Here is a 22,388-nt window from a genome sequence, read left to right as displayed (position 1 = left end):
TTTTTTGGTATGTGAAGCAACTGAAATGAAAAGTAAATTTCTTCCATTCTGCTTTTTCTGAGCATGTGGCTTACGTGGTATTCAGCTGGGGTTTTCATAGCGCTGGGGAAGGAGGTGATGGGTTATTGCCATGGTGCTTTGAACAGTTCTTGTGTGACTGCGTTCTCTGAAGACTTCTCTGCAAGATCATGCACGCTCTTTAAAAATGAAATCTTTCATCCTCGAGGAGTTCTCTGGCAGAACTTACTCAGCTGTAGCAGAATGCCTACAGCCTTTAATCCGTTAATAATTGCATCTTCATTTCTCAGTCCTCATAACGCACTGAGAGAAAACAGTTCATTGCTATACTGAATTGCTGCTTAATTTCTTTGTTAGACAAAACGTGATACTCCATTTTTTATTGTTTTTTTAAATTCTTGGTTCATTTCGACTCACTCTGCCATTGCAATATTAAACAACTTGCAGTTAGCTTGTCAGAAAGCTTTTTACACAGGGGGAGGATAATGTTTAACTTTCAGATAGCTGCACTGCACTGCTTGCTTTCCTCCTCCTTCAGTCACTTCCATGAAATGGTTTCCCTTGAATATTAAAGAAGTCAAATCTTAAAGAAAATATAGCATTGGTTGGATCCTGGGTTAAATATTGTTGACATCACCCAGACCACAAGCGCAGGCTGGCGTGGGGCTGGCTGTGGGGTGCGTGGGGCTGCTTCTGGGGTGAGGAAGCTGAAGCGGTGCTGCGGGGGTTTGTTGGTTGCACAAGGCACTCTCTGGACAGAGTGAAGTAATGCTGTTGAAAGCATTGACATTTAATTTCACTGCCCTCAAACGTGATGCAAAACTTCAGACATTTGTCAAGGGGTGGGAAATGGGACTGAATCTGAAATTTCGTAGCTTATGCGTGTGATATCCTAGCTTTTTTCCCCTTTTTTCTGAGGTAACTTTTCTGAAGTAACTTTCCTGATTATATTTCTTCAGAATGGCTACAAAACTATTGCCTTCTTCAAATGCTTTTGCCAATGATGTAGCAGCTAGGTTTGCCCCCAGATGGGAAGGGTCCCTTCAGGCTGTCTTGCGGCCTGTTCATGGCGAGTGCCACCTGAGGCATGACAGGGGTTAGGCCTTTGCTGCACTTAAAGACCTATTAAATTTACTCCAGGTTATTAATATGCTTTCAAACTCAACTGAAAGGGGCTTTCATAAGTTGACCTGACTGAATTTAGAGCAAGTTTAAACAATGCAGACCAGTTCCAATGCCTAGTTTTAACTGAACAAGTTGAGGAAACAATTTTAAGTGAGACTAGAAGAACTAGGGCAGTCGGAGTTCCTGAGTTAGCTCTGATATGCAAACCTGTCATAAACTGGAAGCTAATTATTCACTTCAAAAAGCTCTGTCAGGGTCTCATAAAAGTCTGCATTTGTCAATGTTACACTGAAGCATTGTGCAGCGAAAACATTAGACTGAATTGTGTTCTTGGTGGCATTAGATACTAGAGAGTAACAGCACTGGTGTGTTTTAAGTCAGCTGTGGAGTAGATGTGTAATGATGGCAACTTTAATAACTGAAGCTCTTATCGAAGATGCAGAGCCGTGTGATATCTTGTTCGTGACTGGCATGCTAGATGTTAAAGCGTGCCGTACCCAAAAGGAGCGTACGGTCATAAAGCAGGTGTCACCAGTTCTGTTTTCTTGGTTATGGAATTCAGGTGGTGAATGAGAAAATGTGGGAATGAAACAAAGATTCCTTGATGTCCAGTGCTTGAAAAGTTTTCTTTAAAAGTGAATTTGTTTTCCAGCAGTTAATTAGCTTGTGAGCTTAAATATGGCCTTAATTAGAAGGGTCCTGGTAACACAGCAAAGATTTTAAATTACCAGAGGCTGTCCGCCCTTCCCATGTTGTGCTTCACTTTTATTAACTGCACAATGCAAAAGCTAGATTGAGTAACACAAGGACAGCAAAGTTCTCTTTTCTTCCCCTGTGATGTGGAAGAAAAAGCAACGATCTGAAAGTGCAACAGCAGAGTTTAACTTCAACTTTGCTGTGGCTCTGTGAGGAGGAAAGGCATGCACAAAAGACATTTCCTCCTCTTCGGCTGCTGTGTGTGGAGTGGTTTAAACTTGTAGGAGCCTGTACAGGAGCGTCCAGGAGGCAGGGTTTTACCCTGGAGAACAAATCGCTGTAACAACATCCCCTTCTTCTAAGGGGAAGGTTTGCTTACCAAAGCTGGCTTGGAAGGGATGATTGTTGTGACAGCAGCAACGGGACAAGTTTTGGTGAAACCCAAAGTTTTGGTGCTTGGTCAGATGCTCTCATGCAGTGAGTGCCAGTGGCTGCTCACTGGAAACGTAGGGCTAAATTTTAATTATTATTGAGATAGCGTTACGCTTTCATCCCAGGTAAGGAAATCTTCCTGTTGTGTTTACACACACACCTAGCAGCTGTGCTCTTGGAGGGCTGTTGTATTCATTCTACCTGGAGTGCCGGTAGGGCTCCTTTCTAGTGTTTTATTTTGTTTCGGTGTAATAAAAATACTGCAATAGTAGTGAGCTTGGTGGGCTGGACGGAAAGCTTTCAGTCATGGAGCCTGTAATTACTGGAAAACCTGGTGCATTCCTTATGAAATTCCTTTAAATCTCTGTCTCACTCTGTGAATTCCCCAGACCCACTGGAGGCTGCAGTAAGTGCCTGAAGGGAAGAACAACTGTAATGGGTCCCAGCGGGGAAGTGAGAGAGGCATACTCAATACTGTCTATAAATGATCAATAGCTGTGAAAAGCAGTTTCATTTTCAGTTGAAGGAGAAAGAAAAGGGGAAAAAAAAATCACTAACATCCAGGTAAACCTGGTTAAGGCGTTTCCAAAGGTTGCAGCTGTACTCACATGTGCCTGAGAAGGAGGTAGTTCCTCCAAGCTGCTAGAGCTTCTCATTCATTCACTTGCATGGGTGTGGAAGGAAAGCAATGTTAGAAGCCTGAAAATCCTCTCCTCTCTGAGAATCAGCTTGTAGTTTTGCCCCCGAGCATGTTGTGACAGCTCCTTGGAGCTGCTTCTGTGAGGTGAGAGTTGATGGAAGCTGTGTGCCCAGCATGGATCTGCCACAGAGTCCCCCCACACAGGGCAGTGGTTCAGAACTGGTTTATCTGTAGCGCACGCAGGAGTAGCACCAGGCGACAGTAATCCCCTTGTTGTGGAAAAAGCAGGTGTTTGCTGTGCAGAAGTCAATAGTGCCAGTTATAAGCACGTCTTGCATGCTGCATTTCTCCTCTGAATTGCCAGACCTGTAACTTCATGCTTACAGGGTAGCAGAAGTGTAATGGCAGAACAAGGAGGGCCTTTGCAGGGCAGGGTTTAATATAGGTATTTATATTGGTATAAATAGATGAAACTCCACTCTGCATCTAAGTAAACCTGATACAGGAAGAGTAAAACTTTGATCTCTAGTCATGTACTCTTCCTGTGTGCCAAATGTGCTTGTTCCAGCTCTTCTCCTTCCACTCCAACAAACCATTTTAGTTCTTGTGCCAACCAATGTCTGCAGAATGGCATCTTTCAGATTTTGACCTGTGGGCTGCCATCATTTGGGGGGAAGCTTTTGCAAAAGTCCAGACCTACAGAGGCAGATTGCATTTGTCTGAAGACTTGAGTAACTTTTCCACTTCAATTTCATAGGAGACAGGAAAGGAGAGCTGGGAAATGTTTAACTCAACAGATTTTGCTTCTGTTTAGCAATGTGACCCTATTATTAACTAAACAGGCAGCAGCTTAATCATACTTTCTAACTTCCCTTAAACTCCCACAGGAAGCCTTGTTTGAATCACAAAAACTGACTTCTGGTTTAGGGCTTGGGGTTTCTCTGAGGTTTCTGTCATGCACAGGTGGTTGACTTTCCTCTTCCTTTGCTGGAGTCTAGAGAGAAGCTGACAGTTCAGGGCAGCAGCTGGTTGAGACACCTCTTCAGGTGTCCCCTCAAATAGCTCACTCCTTGTGAGATGCCCAAGCATGGTCAGAAGCCTCTGTCCAGTTGGTGGCTTCCTGGCCACAGGCATGTTTAAGTATGTGCCATGATGGGATCCTTCCAGCAGCTCAGGAAGCACTGAGTGGGGGTTGTGCTAGCTGTTTTTATTCTCGCAGCACAGCAGTGTGCCTAATCACGGCTCCTGGGCTTCTAGCTTAGCTTCAGGCCAACACGGTGTCATATAAGACCTCCGCTTGCCAAAAGGAACTTCAGATGCTCTTGACAGGCCCTCTGTATTGGTGCCAGAGCCTTATTTTGTCCAAAAGGAGCTTCTAAAGTGACCAAATGCCTGTGCTACTAGTGGCCCAGATCAACCATCCCCTGAAATATGGGAAAGGAATCCAGGAACAGCACTGACTGCTGGCACAAGGTGTTGGGTTAACTGTGTGCTGTCAGGTTAGCTCACTGGTAAGTGCCTTTAGAAATGAATTGTTGGTCCTAAAAGCTTGTAAGTGCAGTACAGAATGTTGAAGATGGATGCTGGTGTGTGTCAGCAGGGTTTTGTTCTAAGGGGCAGCAGTGCAGATGCTGATGGACATTACCGTCCTCTACGTTCTGCCTTAGTTCCTGCAGTGTCAAAGCTCTTAAAAGCTGTGCTTTCTTCATTGTTGGTAAATATAAATCAATAAATAAATCTAATTGTTGCCACAACTGGCCATGCCTAAAACCTGACCCCAATACATCACCAGTCTGCTCCTTCATGAAACAATGTCTTCCCTCCTCCACCCCCCATGGGTGTGAGTATGCATTAAGGGTTGCAGTGACAGGAGGAAAAGAGGCCAGCAGCTTGTGGCTCGCAGTGAGGGTGCTTGAATGAATGAGGCAGAGCAGAAAACACCCACCTAAACTTCCTTTCTTCAATAGCTGCAGTCAATGATTCGAACTAGACCAGATGAGCGCACACGTTTTGATCCAAAGCAGCTGAAATTGTGAGAAGTCTCTGGGGTGTGTGTGAAAGGTACCAGGACGGAACTTAATGTTGTCTTCTAATAGCATGCTGGTGAACTGATTAGCCTGAAACTTCAATAGAATTAAGATATATTTTTTTTTAAGGGTGTAAAACTTCATCACAACTGCTGACTTGGTAGTTGAAATGGCTTTGCAGGTTGGTGGTGACATTTCATTAACACAAATCCCTGTACTGTGTGTTGCATCACAAGTTATATTTGACTGGTGAGGCATGTAGAAGTGGAGGGGAATAAGGCAGAACAAGCCTTTTGGCAAGCTTTTTATTTTCTTGTTGTGTCAACCTCTTCTCCCATGCTTTTCCTCTACGCTTACGAAAGTAATAAGTCTCAGTTCCTGACCTGACCCATGCTTAATTCTTTTCTTGTTCCTACCACCTCCTTCCAGCTCACTTTATAACTGGCTTATAAATCCCAGCTCATCATAAAGGATGGTAGGTGCAGTCTGACTTATTTCCCTCCCCCCACCTCACAGTGAGATGCCCTTCTCATTACAGGGAGCTTTCTGAATAAAAGATGAGTTCTCACTGGGGAGAATTGCTAGACATCATGCTTAGACATCTCGGATCAAAGGCATTACATGAGCAAGCTGGAAAATTAATAAGTGCTTTTTAAAATGAGAGCCTTTGTGGTTTAACACCAATTCTAGTTTTGATAGCTGAAAATTGGATGAGGTTTCTCTTAATGGAGGGGAAAAAAAAAATTGGTCTCACCAATAAAACTGGTTTGGCTGGGAGGTTAGCTAAAAATAGCACTTCTGTAACAGCCTTTATTCCTTCGCCGTGTAATATATTATGAATGTTGTGCAGCTGATGATTTAATTCACTGGGACTCCTTACCGGCTAGTCTTCGAATCTATTTGGTTTAGAGAGACCAGGGACTGCTTACACATCTTCTTTTCTCCTTTTTTCCCCTAAGAACTTCTTTGCTGTATTGAGATTGCCTCAAGTTCCTACAAATAGTATGAAAGGTCCTCAGCATTTGCCACTTGAAATGAAAACAGCCTTATTCAAATCAATATTTGTGACCAGCGTTGCTTGAAGTTTCTTCCAGCTGTAAAACTCTTACTTCCTCTGACGTTTTGCCATGATGTATGATCAAGGAATGAACCCTCATGTTAAAATCTGGATGGGGCTTAGTCTGCCACTCACAGTTTAAAAGCCAAGCACACCTCAGTATTGGCATCCCTCTGTACTTGCCTTAGAAACCTGCAGCATTTATATTCAACACTAAATTTCACTCAAATGTTCTTCAGTTGCTTCTGAAAATGCAGGAGCAAAGGCTGATCTCTCTTTGATCGTTTGGTGTCTGAATAAGTACTCAACAGCGCTGTTAAATTTAGTTAAGAACTAGCAGCAGAGCAGGGAGGGAGGCAGATACATTACAGGAAGCATCCCTAAGCCACCAGCTCTGTGCCTGGCATCTGGGCGCTATCTCCAGGAGCTCAATCCCTAGTGACCTTGCTGTGTCTGTAGGATTTCTTCTTAATTTTGTTCAGCTCGAAGGCATGTTAAAATATAAATTGCCAAAGTGTTGTCTAAAATAATGATGACGAATGTCCCATATGGGAGTGAGGAGCTTTATGGAGAGGAATGAATTCTAAATATGGCTTGCTATACTGTTGAGCTGAACAAGTGTGAGGAGATGATGCTTATTCCCCCAGTCGTATTAAATCTGTTGATGCTGGTTAGAAACTCTCCAATGTGTTCTTTGGCACTTGAACCAGAGCCTCTAAGTTGATGACTGTAATGCAGCACCTGGGAACTGAGCATGGATTCCCCTTCTCTTTTGCAGGTGCAGGAAGCATTGTTGCAATTATGATCAGCAACATGAAAGGCATGGAGATCTTGCGCAGGATCGAGAGTGGCATGAAAGTGACAATGGTTATTGAAGTGGGGAAAAAGCACGGTGCTTTGATGAATCACTACTCCATCTTCTTTGTCTCGGTGTCATTTTTCATTGTCACAGCAGCAACCGTGGGTTACTTTATTTTTTATTCTGCTCGGAGATTCAGGATCACGAGGGCCCAGTCCAGGAAACAGGTGAGTGTTGTCTCTGTGTGTGCCATCACTTAACATCCCCCTGAGCCACTATGCTGTGGATCTTAAGGCTGAAATAGTGCTTGAGTACTAAAATCACTGAATTCCTTCCTTCCACAGGAAGGAGAGTGTGTAATCTTTAAACTGCTAAGGGAGATATGTTTAAACAGCTAAAATCTTCCTTCTCAAAGAAATAGCAGAATGTTACCTATCTAATTGTATCTAGAGAGTGCAGCTGATGATGCTTTCCTAACTTCTTTCCTACAATTTTACTCCCTGAATTGCAGTGCAGCAGTAATGCTGATGTACTGGAGGAGGTGAGAGAGCTAACCTGCTTTTAGCTGACCCTCACACTTCCCACGTGGCGCTGCCTATGTGCTAGCTGCAATGTGAGACACGACTACAAATGCGTCTGCAAAATGGTGCATGACTCCTGTCGTGTTTTGTAGACCACAAGTTAGGAAACTGCCTCTTGTTGAAAGCTTCTTTCTAACTGAAAGCTTTCTCAGAGCTGTAGTGACAGCCTCAATTAGGAGGTGAAAAAAGGCACTGTTGTGTTCTCTTTAACCCCCAGGCAGGCAATTGTTAATGAGTTAAGTTTCCAAGTAACTCTCCTCTGTGCAATTATCTGATCAGCTGATACAACTAATGCACACAGCTTTGTCTTCAGTCTGATCAGACCCACCTTACACCTGCTACTTCAGGGCTTAAGCAAAAGCCTTAAAGGTGAGAATTAAGTACTAGCATGACGTTTGTCAAAGGTGATGGGCAACACGAGGAACAGGATCTGAGTGGTTCAGATACAAAAACTTCCCTTGCAGCTGTGTTGCAAAGGAGACTATGGGTATTTGTAGTGCATCTTTGCAAGTTTCTTGCAGGAGGTACCTGAACTCTGAAAGAAGTGTTCCTAGAGTCCTCTCCTACAGGTAGTAGTAGCATAAGCATCTTACTCTAGCTTGGTTTGTGAATTACGTCAGGATTGGATTAGATACTTAGAGACGTTCTGCCTTTAAGGAACATGTGCCCTGACGAGTTTCTGTGCTGTTGTGGAGATTGCAGGCCCCTTGAGCGAGATCCTTCTGAATGAATCTGAAGCTAGAATTTGGACACAGGTGTTGAAATTTAGGCCACTTGTGGACATTGGTAACACTTTGGGACTGACTAAAATGCTAACATGCAGAACCAGTGTTCTTGGCAGGGAGAGACTGGGGTGAATGGCAGCAGTGTTCACAGAGAACTTGGCCAGAGTTGAATGCTGGGTTCTTGGTTATAACAACAGCTCCTAACTCAGTTGAGTTGATGTTCTGGAATCCTGCTGTTTAAGTGTGATCTTGTCAATGAGGACAATCAGCTGGCAATATGCTTTCAGACTAGACATCTAATAGTGGGCTGAAACCTCTATTTGTGCCTCATCTAAGCTGTCTGCCTTATCTTGTGGTCTAGGCTTCCTGTAAGTGCTTCATTTTAGAGTGTTTGTGTTGTTATGCAACACCTGGAAGTGACATGAGAATACAATAAGGGAATAGCTGGAAGAGCAGTATTGGAGTCCTCATCTGATGGTGAGATGTAGCATTGCCCCTCCTGGAAGTTGTGCTGAGTTGTCTCTGTAGTAGTACCTATCGTGAGGGATGGCATGGAGCCCTTTATCTTGATGTCCACTTACTAATGGCTGTGGTCAGGGAAGCATACTGTCTCCTGCTGCTCAATTTCCTCTTTCGTTCTGTCTGAACTACCCCGTAGTGAGAACTCCATTCCAACACTAAACAGGCTTGGGTGCCCTAGAAGCTGACCTGCAAAAGATGCTTGTAATCAAATACAAAATCAAATACAAAAATCTTTCCTCCTGCAAAGGTATTTAACAGAGTAGTTGCAGAAGTTCTGCTCTGTTCTGATCTTTCAGGCTTTCAAAGAGCTGCAGCTGTTATTAATGCCTCTGGTGGATGGTACTGGGAAAATCCAGTTGGCTTGGCTTGCAACTTGACAAGCTGTTTCTATCTTGGGCTCCGTGTGTACAAAGAGTTTACTTTAGATTGAAAAATAACATTGACAAATGACATGCCAGTTCCACATGATTTCAGCTAAACTGAAATTAAGGAGCCTTAAAGTGCTTTTTACAGTATAAGAATCAAAGAAAGCTTCTCTGTCATGCTAAAAATAAATAAATAAATAAAAAATGTACTACTCTGTGGAAGTGAAACCCAGGACAATCCAGAATTGTTTTTTCAATTGTTTTTTTCGTACCAAGGCATCTAAAAATTGACCTCACAGGGATAAGATAAGCAAAGAATAACAAAAAAGTTCTTGTTAGTGAAGGTGAACTAGTAAAAAGGTGGCTCCACAGTGTTCTGTTCGCTAGCTGACTGGATTTTCAGCGTATTTCTGAAGTCTCAAAACAGACTTTGAAACACTGAATATTAGTCAATCAGCTTATCAGTGTGCATGCTGCATGTGGAACTTGCCTGTCATCATTCAGCCCTTGAGAGACTGTCTGGACTTTAGTCTGTTATTTGGTGGAGTATTTTCTCCTCCATCACACAGTTGTCTAAGGGTTATGCATTATTCTGGGAAGTATCTTGAAGAAACAGTTGTGTTTTCATAGTAATTAATACAATATTTCAAGTATCTGAATGTATCCCTTTACCAGTGTTATATTTTTTTTTGTAGCATCTGTGCACTTTGTGACCTTCCCTGTGGTATTATATTGCTATTCTATGAAGTCTGATAGTACAACCAAGCATTAGTCTTTTTTAAAAAAAGTCTGTATATTGCTTGAACCAAAAGAAACACTTCCTGATTGCTTTACAGAATGCTGTGATAAGCTTATTATGATAAACGATGGTAATGCTCTGTGGTCTGTTCCTAGTATCTTTGGGTTCTTGAATCCCAATTGCTTGCTAGGGGTCAGAGCAGAAACAGGGGTAACCCCTGTTTGAACTGGATGGTCTGAAGATGTTTACCATATTAGCAGTATGTTTTTTCATTTTCTTTGACTTGGGAAAAGTCTCCAGACTCCAGTGCTTTCAGAAGTCAGAAGCGATCTCTTGTTTTATATATAGTCAGGCTGGTTAGTACATTTAATCTTCACCATTTACCAGCAGAGCTTCTATACTTCTTGATGTGACTATGTGCATTTTCTGGTGAAGGAGCTCTTTTCTCCTTGGTTTGATCACATATAACCCACATAAGGTCTGAATGCATTCTTTGCAGAATTTTCTTGGAGGCAGCAGCTCTCTCAGCTCAAGCAGGAATTGTATACAAGTCAGGAATGTGAAACTGCAAACCTTAATACCTTAATACCAAGTGACTATTGAGGAGAGCCAGTCATGTTATCTTGAAGTCCAAGTGAAAGCATGAGTTTAATAACACATCTATCATAATTGTGAATTGAAGTGGAGTTGTATTTTCCTCATCATGAACCAACTAGTTAAGCTGTTTACAACCAGCTATTTATTTGAATGAGTATTTTCTTCTGGGCTTGAAAATGAAGTGCCCACCTCTGCAGTCTATTAGGGAGGTCTGTGGGTGAAAAGAAAAAATGAGAAGGGAAGTACAAGAGGTGGCTTGCTACCTTTCTAGCCAGTGAAATGAGAAATGCAGTTCTTCAGTGTATGAGCCTTTTTTAATGCAGAATGGCGGATATTAATCTGTGGCCTGGTTTCAGATTTGTGCTCAAGTCTTCACTTCCAGTGATTTCATAAGAATTAGGTGTTGCAGCTGAGCACTGACCTAATTAATGGCTTTGAAGGAGAGTTGCTCATGTTGCTGCAATTCAGAGAGATTTCTGTAGCAGGAGTTCCTCACCTCCTTAGAGCCTGCTGGTCTGCATTGCTGTGACTGTACTTGCAGGGGGCCCAGAAAGCACCCTTGTGCAGGATGGTTTGGAGATTAAATTGGCAATGAGGGAGTAGGTAAGACTAGGGACAGCAAACCCACCCTTCACATTTAGGGGCCTATCTACTTCAACATGCTGCAACCCGGATAGCAGCCAGGATCTGACCTGCCTTGTAATATCTTAATTCTTTTTTTTTTTTTTCTTGCCTCAGCCTAGTCAGCTTCTTGTTTTTCCAGAGCTGCTGGGTTGAGGCTTTTAAAGTCATTAACACTGAATGTTTGCTCCAAAAACCTGGCTTCACAAAATGATTTGACATTCCAGGCTTGAGTATCCTGGATCTCCTGGTAGGCTACTCAATAAAAGCTTCCTCTTGCAGCCTTTTGCCATCCCCCTGGAAGTGTGTTCTGCTGTACTTACCAAAATCAATGTTAAAGGTGACTTTGCCATCGGTGCATTTCAAGAACAGCAATTAAACTTGTGCCCAGGCAAAACCTAAAATATCGTTTTGGTAAATTATTAATCATACAGCCATTTGAGTACACTTAAACTTTGCTGTTTGCCAACAGAGTTTCTGCAGCCAGTTGGGTCATGTCAATATGTTTGGCCTGACATTAGATGCGTAGATTAGGTACTGTAGGAGGGAGTACGCTCCTAGATAGTTTAGTTCTTGATTTATAACAAGTAGCTGTGACACAGGTACTAATATTGCTGCATTCCTAGTCTGTTGATGAAGCTATGTTTGCTACTGAAACGTTTAGGGGCTGCAAGGTTTTCTGAGACAAGTATGTAGCTATTTCCCTGTGGCTTGTGTCTGAAACATTGACAAGGGGAACGCAATTCTAAAGTAGCATACAGAAACTTACACTAGTGTCATCAACAGAAGCCATTTACAAGCTCAAAAGAAAATTTGACCAATTTTTGTTCTTAATAGGTAAAATACACATGAAAACCTGCTTGCATCCTTCACCTTAGGATCATGTGCATATCTTTCTTGATAATTGTTACAGCTATTAACTGTGAAGCTTTTGAAAGGATGCATATTGATGCCATATGTTAGAAGCCCAAAACAACATGGTATATCACTAAGTTTAGCTTCACCAAAGCTATGTAATAGGATTGTAGCAGACCATATAAATTAACTTGTTTGCTGTTAACTGCTTCAGCACAGGAACCTTTATGCAGTCTTGTATTACCAAAATTTGCTGAGTTTGTTAGGTGTCATCAGTAGCTCATCACCAGCTTGTTCCCCCTCTGCTTCTGCCACAAGCCCTGCACCTTCATCCCAAAAAAAGCTTCTTGTAGATGAAGTAAAATTCATTAGGGGGAATAATGCTGGAAAGGTAACAGCACAGTGTTACTGTTTGGAGCAGCTGAATCTGGAAGAGTTTTGGGGCAGCAGTGCCAGAGCTGCCTGATACACCTCCGTGTCCTGAGGCAATAAGAGCACTGGGAGGGAGAGGACAGTCAATTCTTGATGGTGGTGGAACAGCACCAACCTGTGACCTTTAAACAGAGATGTTGGCTCCTGTGCTAATTAAATGCTTTGCAGTGACAGCTGGACAGCAACAGTTGCCAGGCAAACTGGGCTTCTGCTCCTGCTCGTCTCTGCTCGGCTGTCCTGACAGCACCAAGCAAATGGTGTGGAGGGGAATGCAGTTCAGCTTCCTCCTCTGCTTTCATTAAAGCTGCCTCGTAAACCGCCTGGGGCTAGTCGTTTGATTTATTTCACAAGGTGGTGGAACTAGGGGAAAAATAGCTGAGGGTTTCTTTTTTTTTTTTTTTTTTTTTTTCTCCCCTCGTGGTCCATGTTACTTTGAACCAAAACTGAGATAAAACTGCATTCTTCCACCTGACAGGTGTGGTCGGTGCTAGGAGGCTGCTGGCTCCTGAGCAGTTTGTGCTCTGTGAAACAGTCGTGGCAGAGGAGTAGTTCAGGGTATGCTGGTGGTAACTGAGCTGATGGGCAAAGAGCCTCGCCTTTCATCGTGGTGTGAGTCTCTGCCAGGATGTCATAAAATAAGTAGTTAAAATTATTGATTGTTGGACTTGGTGTTCAGTCTTCTGTTCCAAGTTAATTTGAAGGTTTCTATTTATTTTGGCTAGGTCTAATCTGATCAAGGTATTATCTTACATCTTCTAAAAGAAGAAACCTTTGAAATTCCTGTGCTTTACGAGAAGGTTAGGTCAAAACAAAGCATATGCAAATGCTTTGGTGTGTCATCCAGAGTCAATAACCATATGAGTATGTCCTGAAGCTTGTTTCATGTTTTGTCTAAATAGCATGTTCATGCTTACTTAGCTTGTTTCGATAACATCTAGGTTATAAAACCAAGGTGTCTAATGCAAGCAAACACCAGTAAGTATTAGTAACCATCACTTATGAGGGGGAAAAAAAAAAGTGTTTAATGAGGACTGCTTTCTGTTACAGCGACAACTGAAGGCCGAAGCTAAGAAGGCCATTGGACAGTTACAGCTGCGCACCCTGAAGCAAGGAGACAAGGTATAACTCGTCTGCCATCTCCTGAGCCGTCTGGCACATGCTTTGCACAGAATGTAAAGCTTGGTCCTTCACACTGTAAAAGGTTGCAGAAGCCTCATGGAAACCTGTAACTGTGTTGTGGAGGTGGTTCCTCTTTCAGACCAAGTCCTTTTCAGGGGTGCAAGACTTCCAAATCTGCACTTTCTTATAAATTGTTTTTAGCTGCTTACTTGTATTGTTGAGTTGAGAGTTCTGAATTTTGTGGCATGGATGCTTAAAGCTAAACTAGTACTCCTCCCCAGCTTCACGGGCTGTTCTTCTTGTGGTTAAAATTGGTGGTAGTGTTTTCCGAACCTCTGCAGTAGTGCCTGAAATAACCCAGTGATGGTTTGCAGCTGTATTTCTAAACCATGGGATTAAACTTTGAATGCTTCTGTTCAAACAACAGCTTTACTATGAGTAATCCATTAAAATGTGTTTATATAAGATTATATATGGAGGCTATTTTAGATTACTTTAGCTAGACCCCTCTGTCCTCAGTAAATCTGACTAGTTCAGAAGAAGCTTTCACAGTTGATTAATTCTGTAAATTCATTTTGCCGCTTTAGGAAACTGGTCCTGATGGAGATAGCTGTGCTGTGTGCATCGAGCCGTACAAGCCAAATGAAGTAGTGCGTATCCTGACTTGCAAGTAAGTTGTCTTCCAAACTGACCCTTAATCCAAAATAATGAAACGTGCCTCTACTGGTTGTTCCTTCTGCTGTGTTAACAAAGCTGATCAAGCTTCAATCAAGCTGTTGCAGGGCATGAATTCTTGAAGCTGTCAAAGTTTTTCAAATTACAGGGACTATGTAAATGCCCACTTGTATGAACGCAGGTTGTAGGGGCACTTTCCACTGTACAGTTTGGCTGAACACATTACTTCTCCAGAAGATTCTAGGGCTTTTTAAAGATTTCTTCCTTTGCTGATTGTATTGGGTTTATATGGCAAGGTTTTGGTAGTGGGGGCTGCAGTGGTTGCCTCTGTGAGAAGATTCCAGAAATTGCTGTTAGATAATGGCCACTTTTAGCTGGCTCCAAAGGGACCTACTGTTGCCCAGAGCCAAGCCAATAAATGATATTGTTTCTGCTCTGTGAGAGCAGATTTAAAACAGGGGAAAGAAAAACTACTGCATAACAGCAGCTGGGAGAGCACAGGTTGAGAACCAGCCCTGCAGAGACAAAGGTCAGCACAGAAGGATGGCAGGAGGTGCTCCAGGCACAGAGCAGCAGTTTCACTGCAGCCTGTGGAGAGGCCCCTGGTGGAGCAGGCTGTCCCCCTGCAGCCCATGGGTCCCACATGGAGCAGATCTCCACGCTGCAGCCCGTGGAGGAGCCCCCAGTGGGGCAGGTGGATGTGGCCTGGAGGAGGCTGCAGCCCATGGAGAGCCCCCGGGCCAGAGCTGCAGCCCGTGGAGAGGAGCCCACACGGAGCAGGGGGGCTGGGGGGAGCTACTGCCCATGGGGGACTCGTGCTGGAGCAGTTTGCTCCTGACAGATGGACACCGTGGTATAGAGCCATGTGGGAGCAGTTCTTGAAGAGCTGCTGCCTGTGGGCAGCCCCTGCAGGATCAGTTTGGGAAGGACAGCATCCCGTGGGAGGGACCCCATGGGGAGCAGGGGCAGGGAGTGACTGAGAGTGGCAGAGATACTGTGACATTGACTGACCACAGCCTCCATTCCCCTGCACTGCTCAGGAGGAGGACTATGTAGAAAGGGTGGATTGAGGGGTGGGTGTTCTTAGTTTGTGTTGTGTCTCACTGCTCTAGCTTGTTAGTAATAAGTAATAAATTTTATTAATCTTCCTACTCTGAGTCTGTTTTGTCCATGACAATAACTGTTGAATGATCTCCCTGTCCTTATTTCAACCCTTGAGCCCTTTTCATCATATTTTCTCCCCCTTTCCCTTAGATGAAAGGGAGTGAGTGGTTATGGTGAAATGCAGGTGGGCAGCTGAGTGAACCACCACATGGGTGTATGAAAATGATAACTCTAAATTGCAGATAACTGGTGAAACTGCACATTTCTTGTCACTCAATTTCCTGTTTACTGAGAGGGTCATGGATATCAGTCTGGTAACCTAAACTTGTTAAACCATGCTAACTTCTATAGTTTAGAAGAAAACACTTGATTCTTGCATGCCTCTTCTGAAATAAAGGCCAAAATAGAGCTATAGCAGTTTATTCTTCTAGAGTTTTCTATTATTGTATCTCATTGTGCTCCTTTGAAAGCCTGGTATACTACTGTTTTATTTTAATAATTCCTAAGATAAGTAATGAAGCCTTTTCAAGGTTTAAGGAAGTTTGTTCTGTGTGAGTTCTGTGTGCCTGCTGAATGGGACTGCTGCGTCAAAGCTAAAATCAGAGCTAAAGTACTCAGGTGAAATACTGTGTGAACTGCACAAATTTGATATGGGAAGAATGTGCTTTTACATGGGGAGGGTTATGGAAAAGCACTTAAAGTTCTGATATAGAAAATATCCAGTTCTGAAGAATGGAAAAATCAGCTCAGATTTAACAGTGACAGATAACACTGCTCAGAACATACAACAGCTGCAGGAGATATTACAGTTTTGTCAAAGCTCTTTGTTTACAAGTAGTAGGACTTCTCAGCTGGTTTGATATCAAGGGGTTGGGCTGGTAAGGTGTTATCAACAAACTTCCTGGATGTAATGCATAGTATTTAGAATAAAACAAAACTGAGTAACCTTTCAGGAATGTCTTAATGGTTATTAGGTTGTCTTGTCATGTTTGTGCTAGTGGGTAGTTCTGTATAGTAATGAGTTAAGTGCCATAAGTATAGAGGCATTTAGAGAAGTCAGTTCTAAGTATCTAAAGCCTGTCATGTTAGCTCCCTATAAAGCCTCCTGATCTTGATATGAATTTGTAAAAACAAAGCATGATTTACTGGCTTAAGAGGAGAGTGACTTCTTTTGAATCTATTGTTTATAGATGAATGTTATACTGTGTTTTGCTCTGAGGCTGCTTTTAAATGTATTAAAATGTATTTGTTTAAATGTATTTGTCTCATTCCTCTTTGGCCCAAGTATCTCTCTAAATGAGACTAGCTTAAGATGACCATGTTTGCTTGATGATCTCTGCCAATATCAACCATATTAAACTCTCTATAAACTGATATTTACTGCAAGAATGTACTTGATGTTGGTGGTCAGCCACAGTGATGAGACCCTCCTTGTTAAGAGCATTTAACTATCTATAAAGGAAACAAGGAAAACAAGCAGTTGAATGCTCCTGTGAGTCACATCAGTGGTATCTGAGTATTTGGGGCGTATATGTTTGTATGTGTTTGCAGAAGGCATTCTTGTCCAGATAGTCAAACTAGGTATTTATAGCAGGAGAGGTATACCAGACCTAAGCACAAGTTCTTAAAATTGTCAGTCATCAAGGAAGTTTTAGGCTGTAGTACACACGTTTCATTGGTACAGGTGGAAGGAAGTGACATTTATGTAAGCTGAATTGGAGAATTTTCTATCACGCTTAGGTGTAGGACACTGAACGCCGAATGTGGTGAACTCGTCACTTGTTTCATAATAGAGACCTGATTAACATTGAACAGTGCCTGTCTGCCTTGCTGTTCCTATTCAGGCAGAAGGAACGGGCAAATTACAGGATTTCAAGTAGTCTGTCTGAATCTGTGTCCTAATTCAGACCCATTGTGGAACTGAGTATCTTCATAGAAGCAAACATTTGCATCTGTAGTGGCTGAACTATATTTAATTTATTGTGTATGCGGCCTGCCAAATATCCACTTGGAATACACAATGACTGTATAGGCAAAGTAAATGTGTGGGAGTGTAGTTTATGTTGAGGATGTAACCTGGTGAGTTTTTTTTCTATGTAGTTTTAACGGAAGTGCTATTTAGTCATGTATCTGCATGACAAAAGTTGACCTTGAAGTTAATGTTGGTGTCAATATTTGCATTATTTAAAGTATCAGCTGGGAATCCATTGTACAGTGATTAAAAAAAAAAAAAGCTTAAGACTGATGTAGCAGAGATAATACTGAATTTTAGCAAGCTGGGTAGAGAAACCAATTACCATAAAACAGCTACAGGTTGAGAGACCAACCAGCTAGCTGTAAGTTTCAACTGTAAATTCTGGCAAAATAAGGCAATTCATTCTAGAATGAATGAACTTTCAGTGTTTGTAAATAAGTCTAGTTGCTGCTACATAAATATCTTTACTGATGTGAAACATAACTTGGTGGTTATCTTCTTCCACCAGCCATCTCTTCCACAAGAACTGTATTGACCCCTGGCTTCTGGAGCACAGGACCTGCCCAATGTGCAAGTGTGACATACTCAAAGTTCTGGGTGTTGAGGTAAGTCAGTCTTTCCTGGTGGTGGATGCCACTACCAATATTACGCTATGATAAATAAAGAATTGCTCGTGTGTTCTGCCTCTGATCTGGGCAAATGCCAGAGGAAGATGCCATTGCCAGTGCCTGATTCTGCCTGGAGCAGCTAAAATGTACGTCAGAGTTTGTCAGGGGATGGACACCTGCACTGAGTGGAAAAAGAACCTATTTTCCTATTGCTGGCCAATAAAAGGGAAGAGTTAGTTGAGGAATGTGGAAACTGCATCTGAACTTCTCATTCTAAATACGCAGTAGCTGGTTTTCACTTATGATGCTGAAGGTTAACCACAGAGCTTTTTATTTATTTGAAATCTTTGAGTAAAAGTCCACAAGACTTCATTCCCTGAAGACATTCTTTTTCTGGAAAGATGTATACTCCTTCAAAGCTGTAACTTAAGCATTTTCTCTTTTTTGTAAAGGTGGATGTAGAAGATGGGACAGAGTCTGTGCAAGCTACAGTATCCAGTAGGACATCAAATGTCACTTCAATTAATGAAGAGGATAGTCGTAGTGAAACTGCGTCATCTGGATATGCTTCTGTACAAGGAGCAGATGAATCTGTTCTGGAGGAACACGCGCCATCAGAAAGTAAGCATATTGCTTCATCTGTTTTGCTGGATTGCATTGCCCTTCTATTGATTGTGCTATGAATTAGGGTGTTTTTTGCCTTTATAACAGAGCAGTGCTTTAAGAGTTGTCTGCAAAACAAGGTGTTCATCTTTCCTGTGTTTTAGCACTTGGCTCTGACACTTTTTTTCAAATGAGCTACAATCTAAACTTGAATTAAAGGTAGAAGCTTAGGAAAAGAATAGTTGAAAATCACAGGCTTAATACTTGCAGGCCAAAGGGAATTTATGAAGATGTTCCTTCTCTTGTCTTTTTGGAGATTACATTTTGGATGAGTGAGTGTTGCTTTGCCACCACATCTGTCTACTTCAAGTGATTAAATACTCAGAAAATCTTTAGGAAGTCTGTCCAGCTTTAGCATAAATGATGCAAAACCAGAAATGACACGCTTCCTGTTCAAGTCCAGATTTTGCCAAGGCTGAGTCATCCTTGAACACCCTTCAGAGTGTTTTAATTGCAAAAGACGATTAGCATTTCCATATGCTAATATTTTAGCATCTTTTGTTATCTTTTTGAACAAGAGCATATGTATCGAAAATGCCTTCTAATACTCAACTCTGCCAACACTCTCAGTGCTTCTGGTTTCTTGTTTTTAATTGAAAGAGATTCCAGTTATACAAATTAGTGTATTTATCTTGGATTGTAGAGTTCCTCTTTCCAAGGCAATAAGCATGGAGGCTTTCAGAGGTGAAAGGGATGTTGTGGCTGTGTAGCTCTCCTGTTGGATGCCTAGCTGATATAATAAAGTGTGGGATTTGCTGCCACCTCTAGGACATGATGCGTCAGCAAGTGAAGTGTGTATGGAAGAGCCCTGTTAAGGCACCCCAGCTGAACAAAGGGCACTTTTTATAAGCTAAACATCAGCAGCTGAAATTGCATGCTTATAAGTAAATGAAGTGGTGCTGGGCTTGCTAGATGGCTCAGGCCCTCGTGTATTCTCGAGTGGCAAGGACAAATACTAATGTCAGCCTAACAAAAATACTGTTTAGGGAGAAGGCCATCTTCTCTGAATTGCCATGTCTTCCACTGTTTATCCTGAGCCAAGTATCTTGGAGTCACTCCTGATGCCTGTCTTCAGTAGCCCTAAAGTCACCTGAGAATTGTCTCCTCATTTGTTTTTTTGGTGCTTCGCGCTGCCTTCTGGCACTTGCACACACAACCTATGCTTGCTCAACACTAATGAGATCTAACTCCAAAGCCTAGAAAAGACAACTACAGTAAGCTTGTGGAAATAAAGCAAGCGTATTTTGCTTTAAGGTAGTAGAACTTGCCAGTAATGCTTTTTTAACTTGTCTGTTCTTGTTTTTGTTCTGGATAGATGATAACACACATCTTGTAAATAATGAATCCCAACCTTCAGCTGTGAATGTTCCACCCCTTGACAACCCAACTTTTGAGGCAGATGAAACGCAAGTTCATGAAGTCAAGTCCTAAGAACATGCCCAGCAACATGGTGTAAGCCTTCTGCAAGGAGCTGCCTACTGCCATCACGTATATACCAAACATTGTAAGAATCCAGTGGATGACTGTAGCAGCAATGTTGCCTTGGAAATGCTGAGATCAAATAGATTTAAATCATGATTATATGGTTTGCAATTCTTAAAACTGCATCTCCCATGTGGAATTTAGTTTTAGCACTCTTCAGATAAAGCTGTCTTAAATATAAAGAAAACATCAGATTATAACACTAAAACAAAAGTTCCATCTTCAGCAAAGCTTCTCTTCAGCATTTGAGTTCCTTTTTATAAGGAGAAGATTCTTTATGTAGTAGCTGTCTCTACTGGTAATTGTTTTGACGTTTTTTGTTGTTTATTGTTTTTAATTCAAGTGGATTCTCATTGTAAACAAATAGATTTTGATCTGGTCTAATTCTTATTTACCAGACACAGTTTTTCAGTTTAAAGTTAACTGTATTTAATATTTCAGTGCACTAATTTGGTAGGAGAAAGTACAAAGTAATGTCTGTCAAACCGGATTTTTCCCACAGTGTCTTTGGTTATCTGGTGAAGAGATTGACTCTTGTCCTCTCCACTCCAATCTAACTACCACACAATTCCTAAAGGGAAAAAGAGGGCTTCAGGCTGACAGGCCAAATCTGACTTGCACAATACTGTAAAGGGAACAAATGCAGGAACTTTTCAAACCTGTTGATACTAGTCTGAAAGATCCTATATGATTTTTGGAGTTCTAACCATCTCTAGCAGCAGCAATATGCAAGAGTCTTGGCTTTGTGGAAGTCTGGGATGACTTCTGGAAGACTTGAACTGAAGATGAAAAGGTAGATCCTTCTGAAAGGATCTGCTGTGTCTTGTTCAGGCGACACCTAGGAAAGAACCCAGTCTCTGAAAAATGGTGGACTGTTGCTGTGCTGTCTTGCATGTGTGCTGAAGCTGATGTCCTGTAAATGTAATGTGATTGGAAAAGTTTTCTGCTATCTGTGGGGAGTTGGATGGGGGCCGGGGAGGAACACTGGATACTTCAATACTAAGTTTAGGGCCTTGCCCATCAAAGGTAACTGAGGACATCTTACAGATGCACTTTATTTTTTTATCTCTGTAACTATGGTTTGTTTCTAATGTTAGCAGAGCTTTGTCTTAAAGCCCGCAATAAGGTACTATTAACTGTGCAGGGGAAAAGCAATGCCTTTTCTTATCTATAGTATAATTAAGAATGTTGTAAATATTTAATGATTTGTATTGAATTTGAATATGAAAATGTAAATAAAACTATATTCTGATGACCTGTTTGTCTGACACTAAATCCTGAAACTGATCTGCTGTTGCGAGGCCAAAAAGCACCAGTGCTTGTTCAAACTATTTGGAATAAGGAGTGCTAATTATGTGTAGGATGCTTCCATTACATGGATTAAAATTTTGCTGAGGGGCTTTGAGCCCAGTACTCAATATACAAGAACAACAAGCATGTTAGGACAGGCCCTCGAAGTTAAATAGCCAAGAGGTGGGTGTGCTGGCAGGGTGGGGGTAACACAAAGGGCATGTTGTCTTGAATTCTATCCTCTTCTTGTGTTTGAGACTCCCTATGCCTGCCACAGCTTTGTTTGCTGAGCTGCTTGATGTAGTTCTGAACTACTTGTTTGTGCATGGATCAGCACAAGGCAGTCTTACTCAAATTCTTCAGATTGTTTGCATCTCACTTTCCTGTCTGGTTGATCAGCATTCCCACCCTTACTTAAGTTATTGCTCTTTGTCTTACAAAGCATTTTAAAAATAATTGAGTGCCTTTTGACAGATATTTGCTACATTTGGCTTCCTAGTACAGAACAATTTCCATGTCTAGTTTAGTTGTAGGTACAGCATAGTACTTCTCAGTTCAGGGTTAAGGTAATGGTGTGACTACACAGAAGTACAGAAATGCTGCCCATCCAAATTGACCACTGCTCTGTTTTGCAAACTTCCACATCAAATGGAAGCATTGACTGGTTATGGACTCAGTCAGTAAACCTAAGTATAATCTGACTTCCTGCTGAAACTATATCTTGCTGATGGCTGTGACCATCTTCCTATTCTACCTCTGAAATGTAGGACAGAGAAGGGAGCTGGCAAGCTGTGAATACGCCTCCTGAATGCTTAATTTCATTTTAATTTCAAAAAGCTTTTATAAATGTATGGTGTGTAAACTATAATAGTCTCATGATGATATTATGTTATGAAATCATCTGCCAGTCTTGGGTTTAATTGGAAAAAAAGATTCAACCTTCAAACAAACCATCATTAGCAAAAAGATGGGAAGGGAATTCAGACCAACTCAATGTATTGAGAGGTGCTCTGGCATTTTTTTGTTCTGATCCTATTGATCTGATGCATCTGAGTTGCTTTGCTGGTAGAATTCCAGCTTTTCTACTTACTGTCTCTTCAGCAATAAACCTGCATTTCTTCTAGTCCTGGTGTTTCTAAGGGTAAATCCAAGGGTAAGGTGGATCCACTGCATTTTCTCAAGGAGTGTGGAGTATGGAGGGATGCAGCAGCAGAACACCAGTGAACTCAACTCATGCTAAG

The 22,388-nt window shown here is 41.9% G+C and overlaps 1 protein-coding gene across 1 annotated transcript in view; it reads left to right on the top strand.

Moving 5' to 3' along the window:
* The window catches only part of RNF128 (ring finger protein 128), a 28,106-nt gene extending 6,994 nt beyond the window's left edge, over window positions 1–21,112 (top strand). Inside the window, 7 exon segments of the mRNA XM_084534764.1 lie at window positions 6,774–7,021; window positions 13,279–13,350; window positions 13,938–14,020; window positions 17,613–17,709; window positions 18,165–18,333; window positions 19,691–19,794; window positions 19,796–21,112. Coding sequence (XP_084390890.1) covers window positions 6,774–7,021; window positions 13,279–13,350; window positions 13,938–14,020; window positions 17,613–17,709; window positions 18,165–18,333; window positions 19,691–19,794; window positions 19,796–19,831 — 809 coding nt within the window. The 3' untranslated portion in view covers window positions 19,832–21,112.
* The last annotated feature ends 1,276 nt before the right edge of the window (window positions 21,113–22,388 follow it).

The sequence above is a fragment of the Aythya ferina genome, assembly GCF_964211825.1.
Source record: "Aythya ferina genome assembly, chromosome: 13".
NCBI lineage: Eukaryota > Metazoa > Chordata > Aves > Anseriformes > Anatidae > Aythya > Aythya ferina.
The sequence above is the reverse complement of the archived record's forward strand: the minus strand, read 5'-3'. Positions and strand labels throughout refer to the sequence as shown.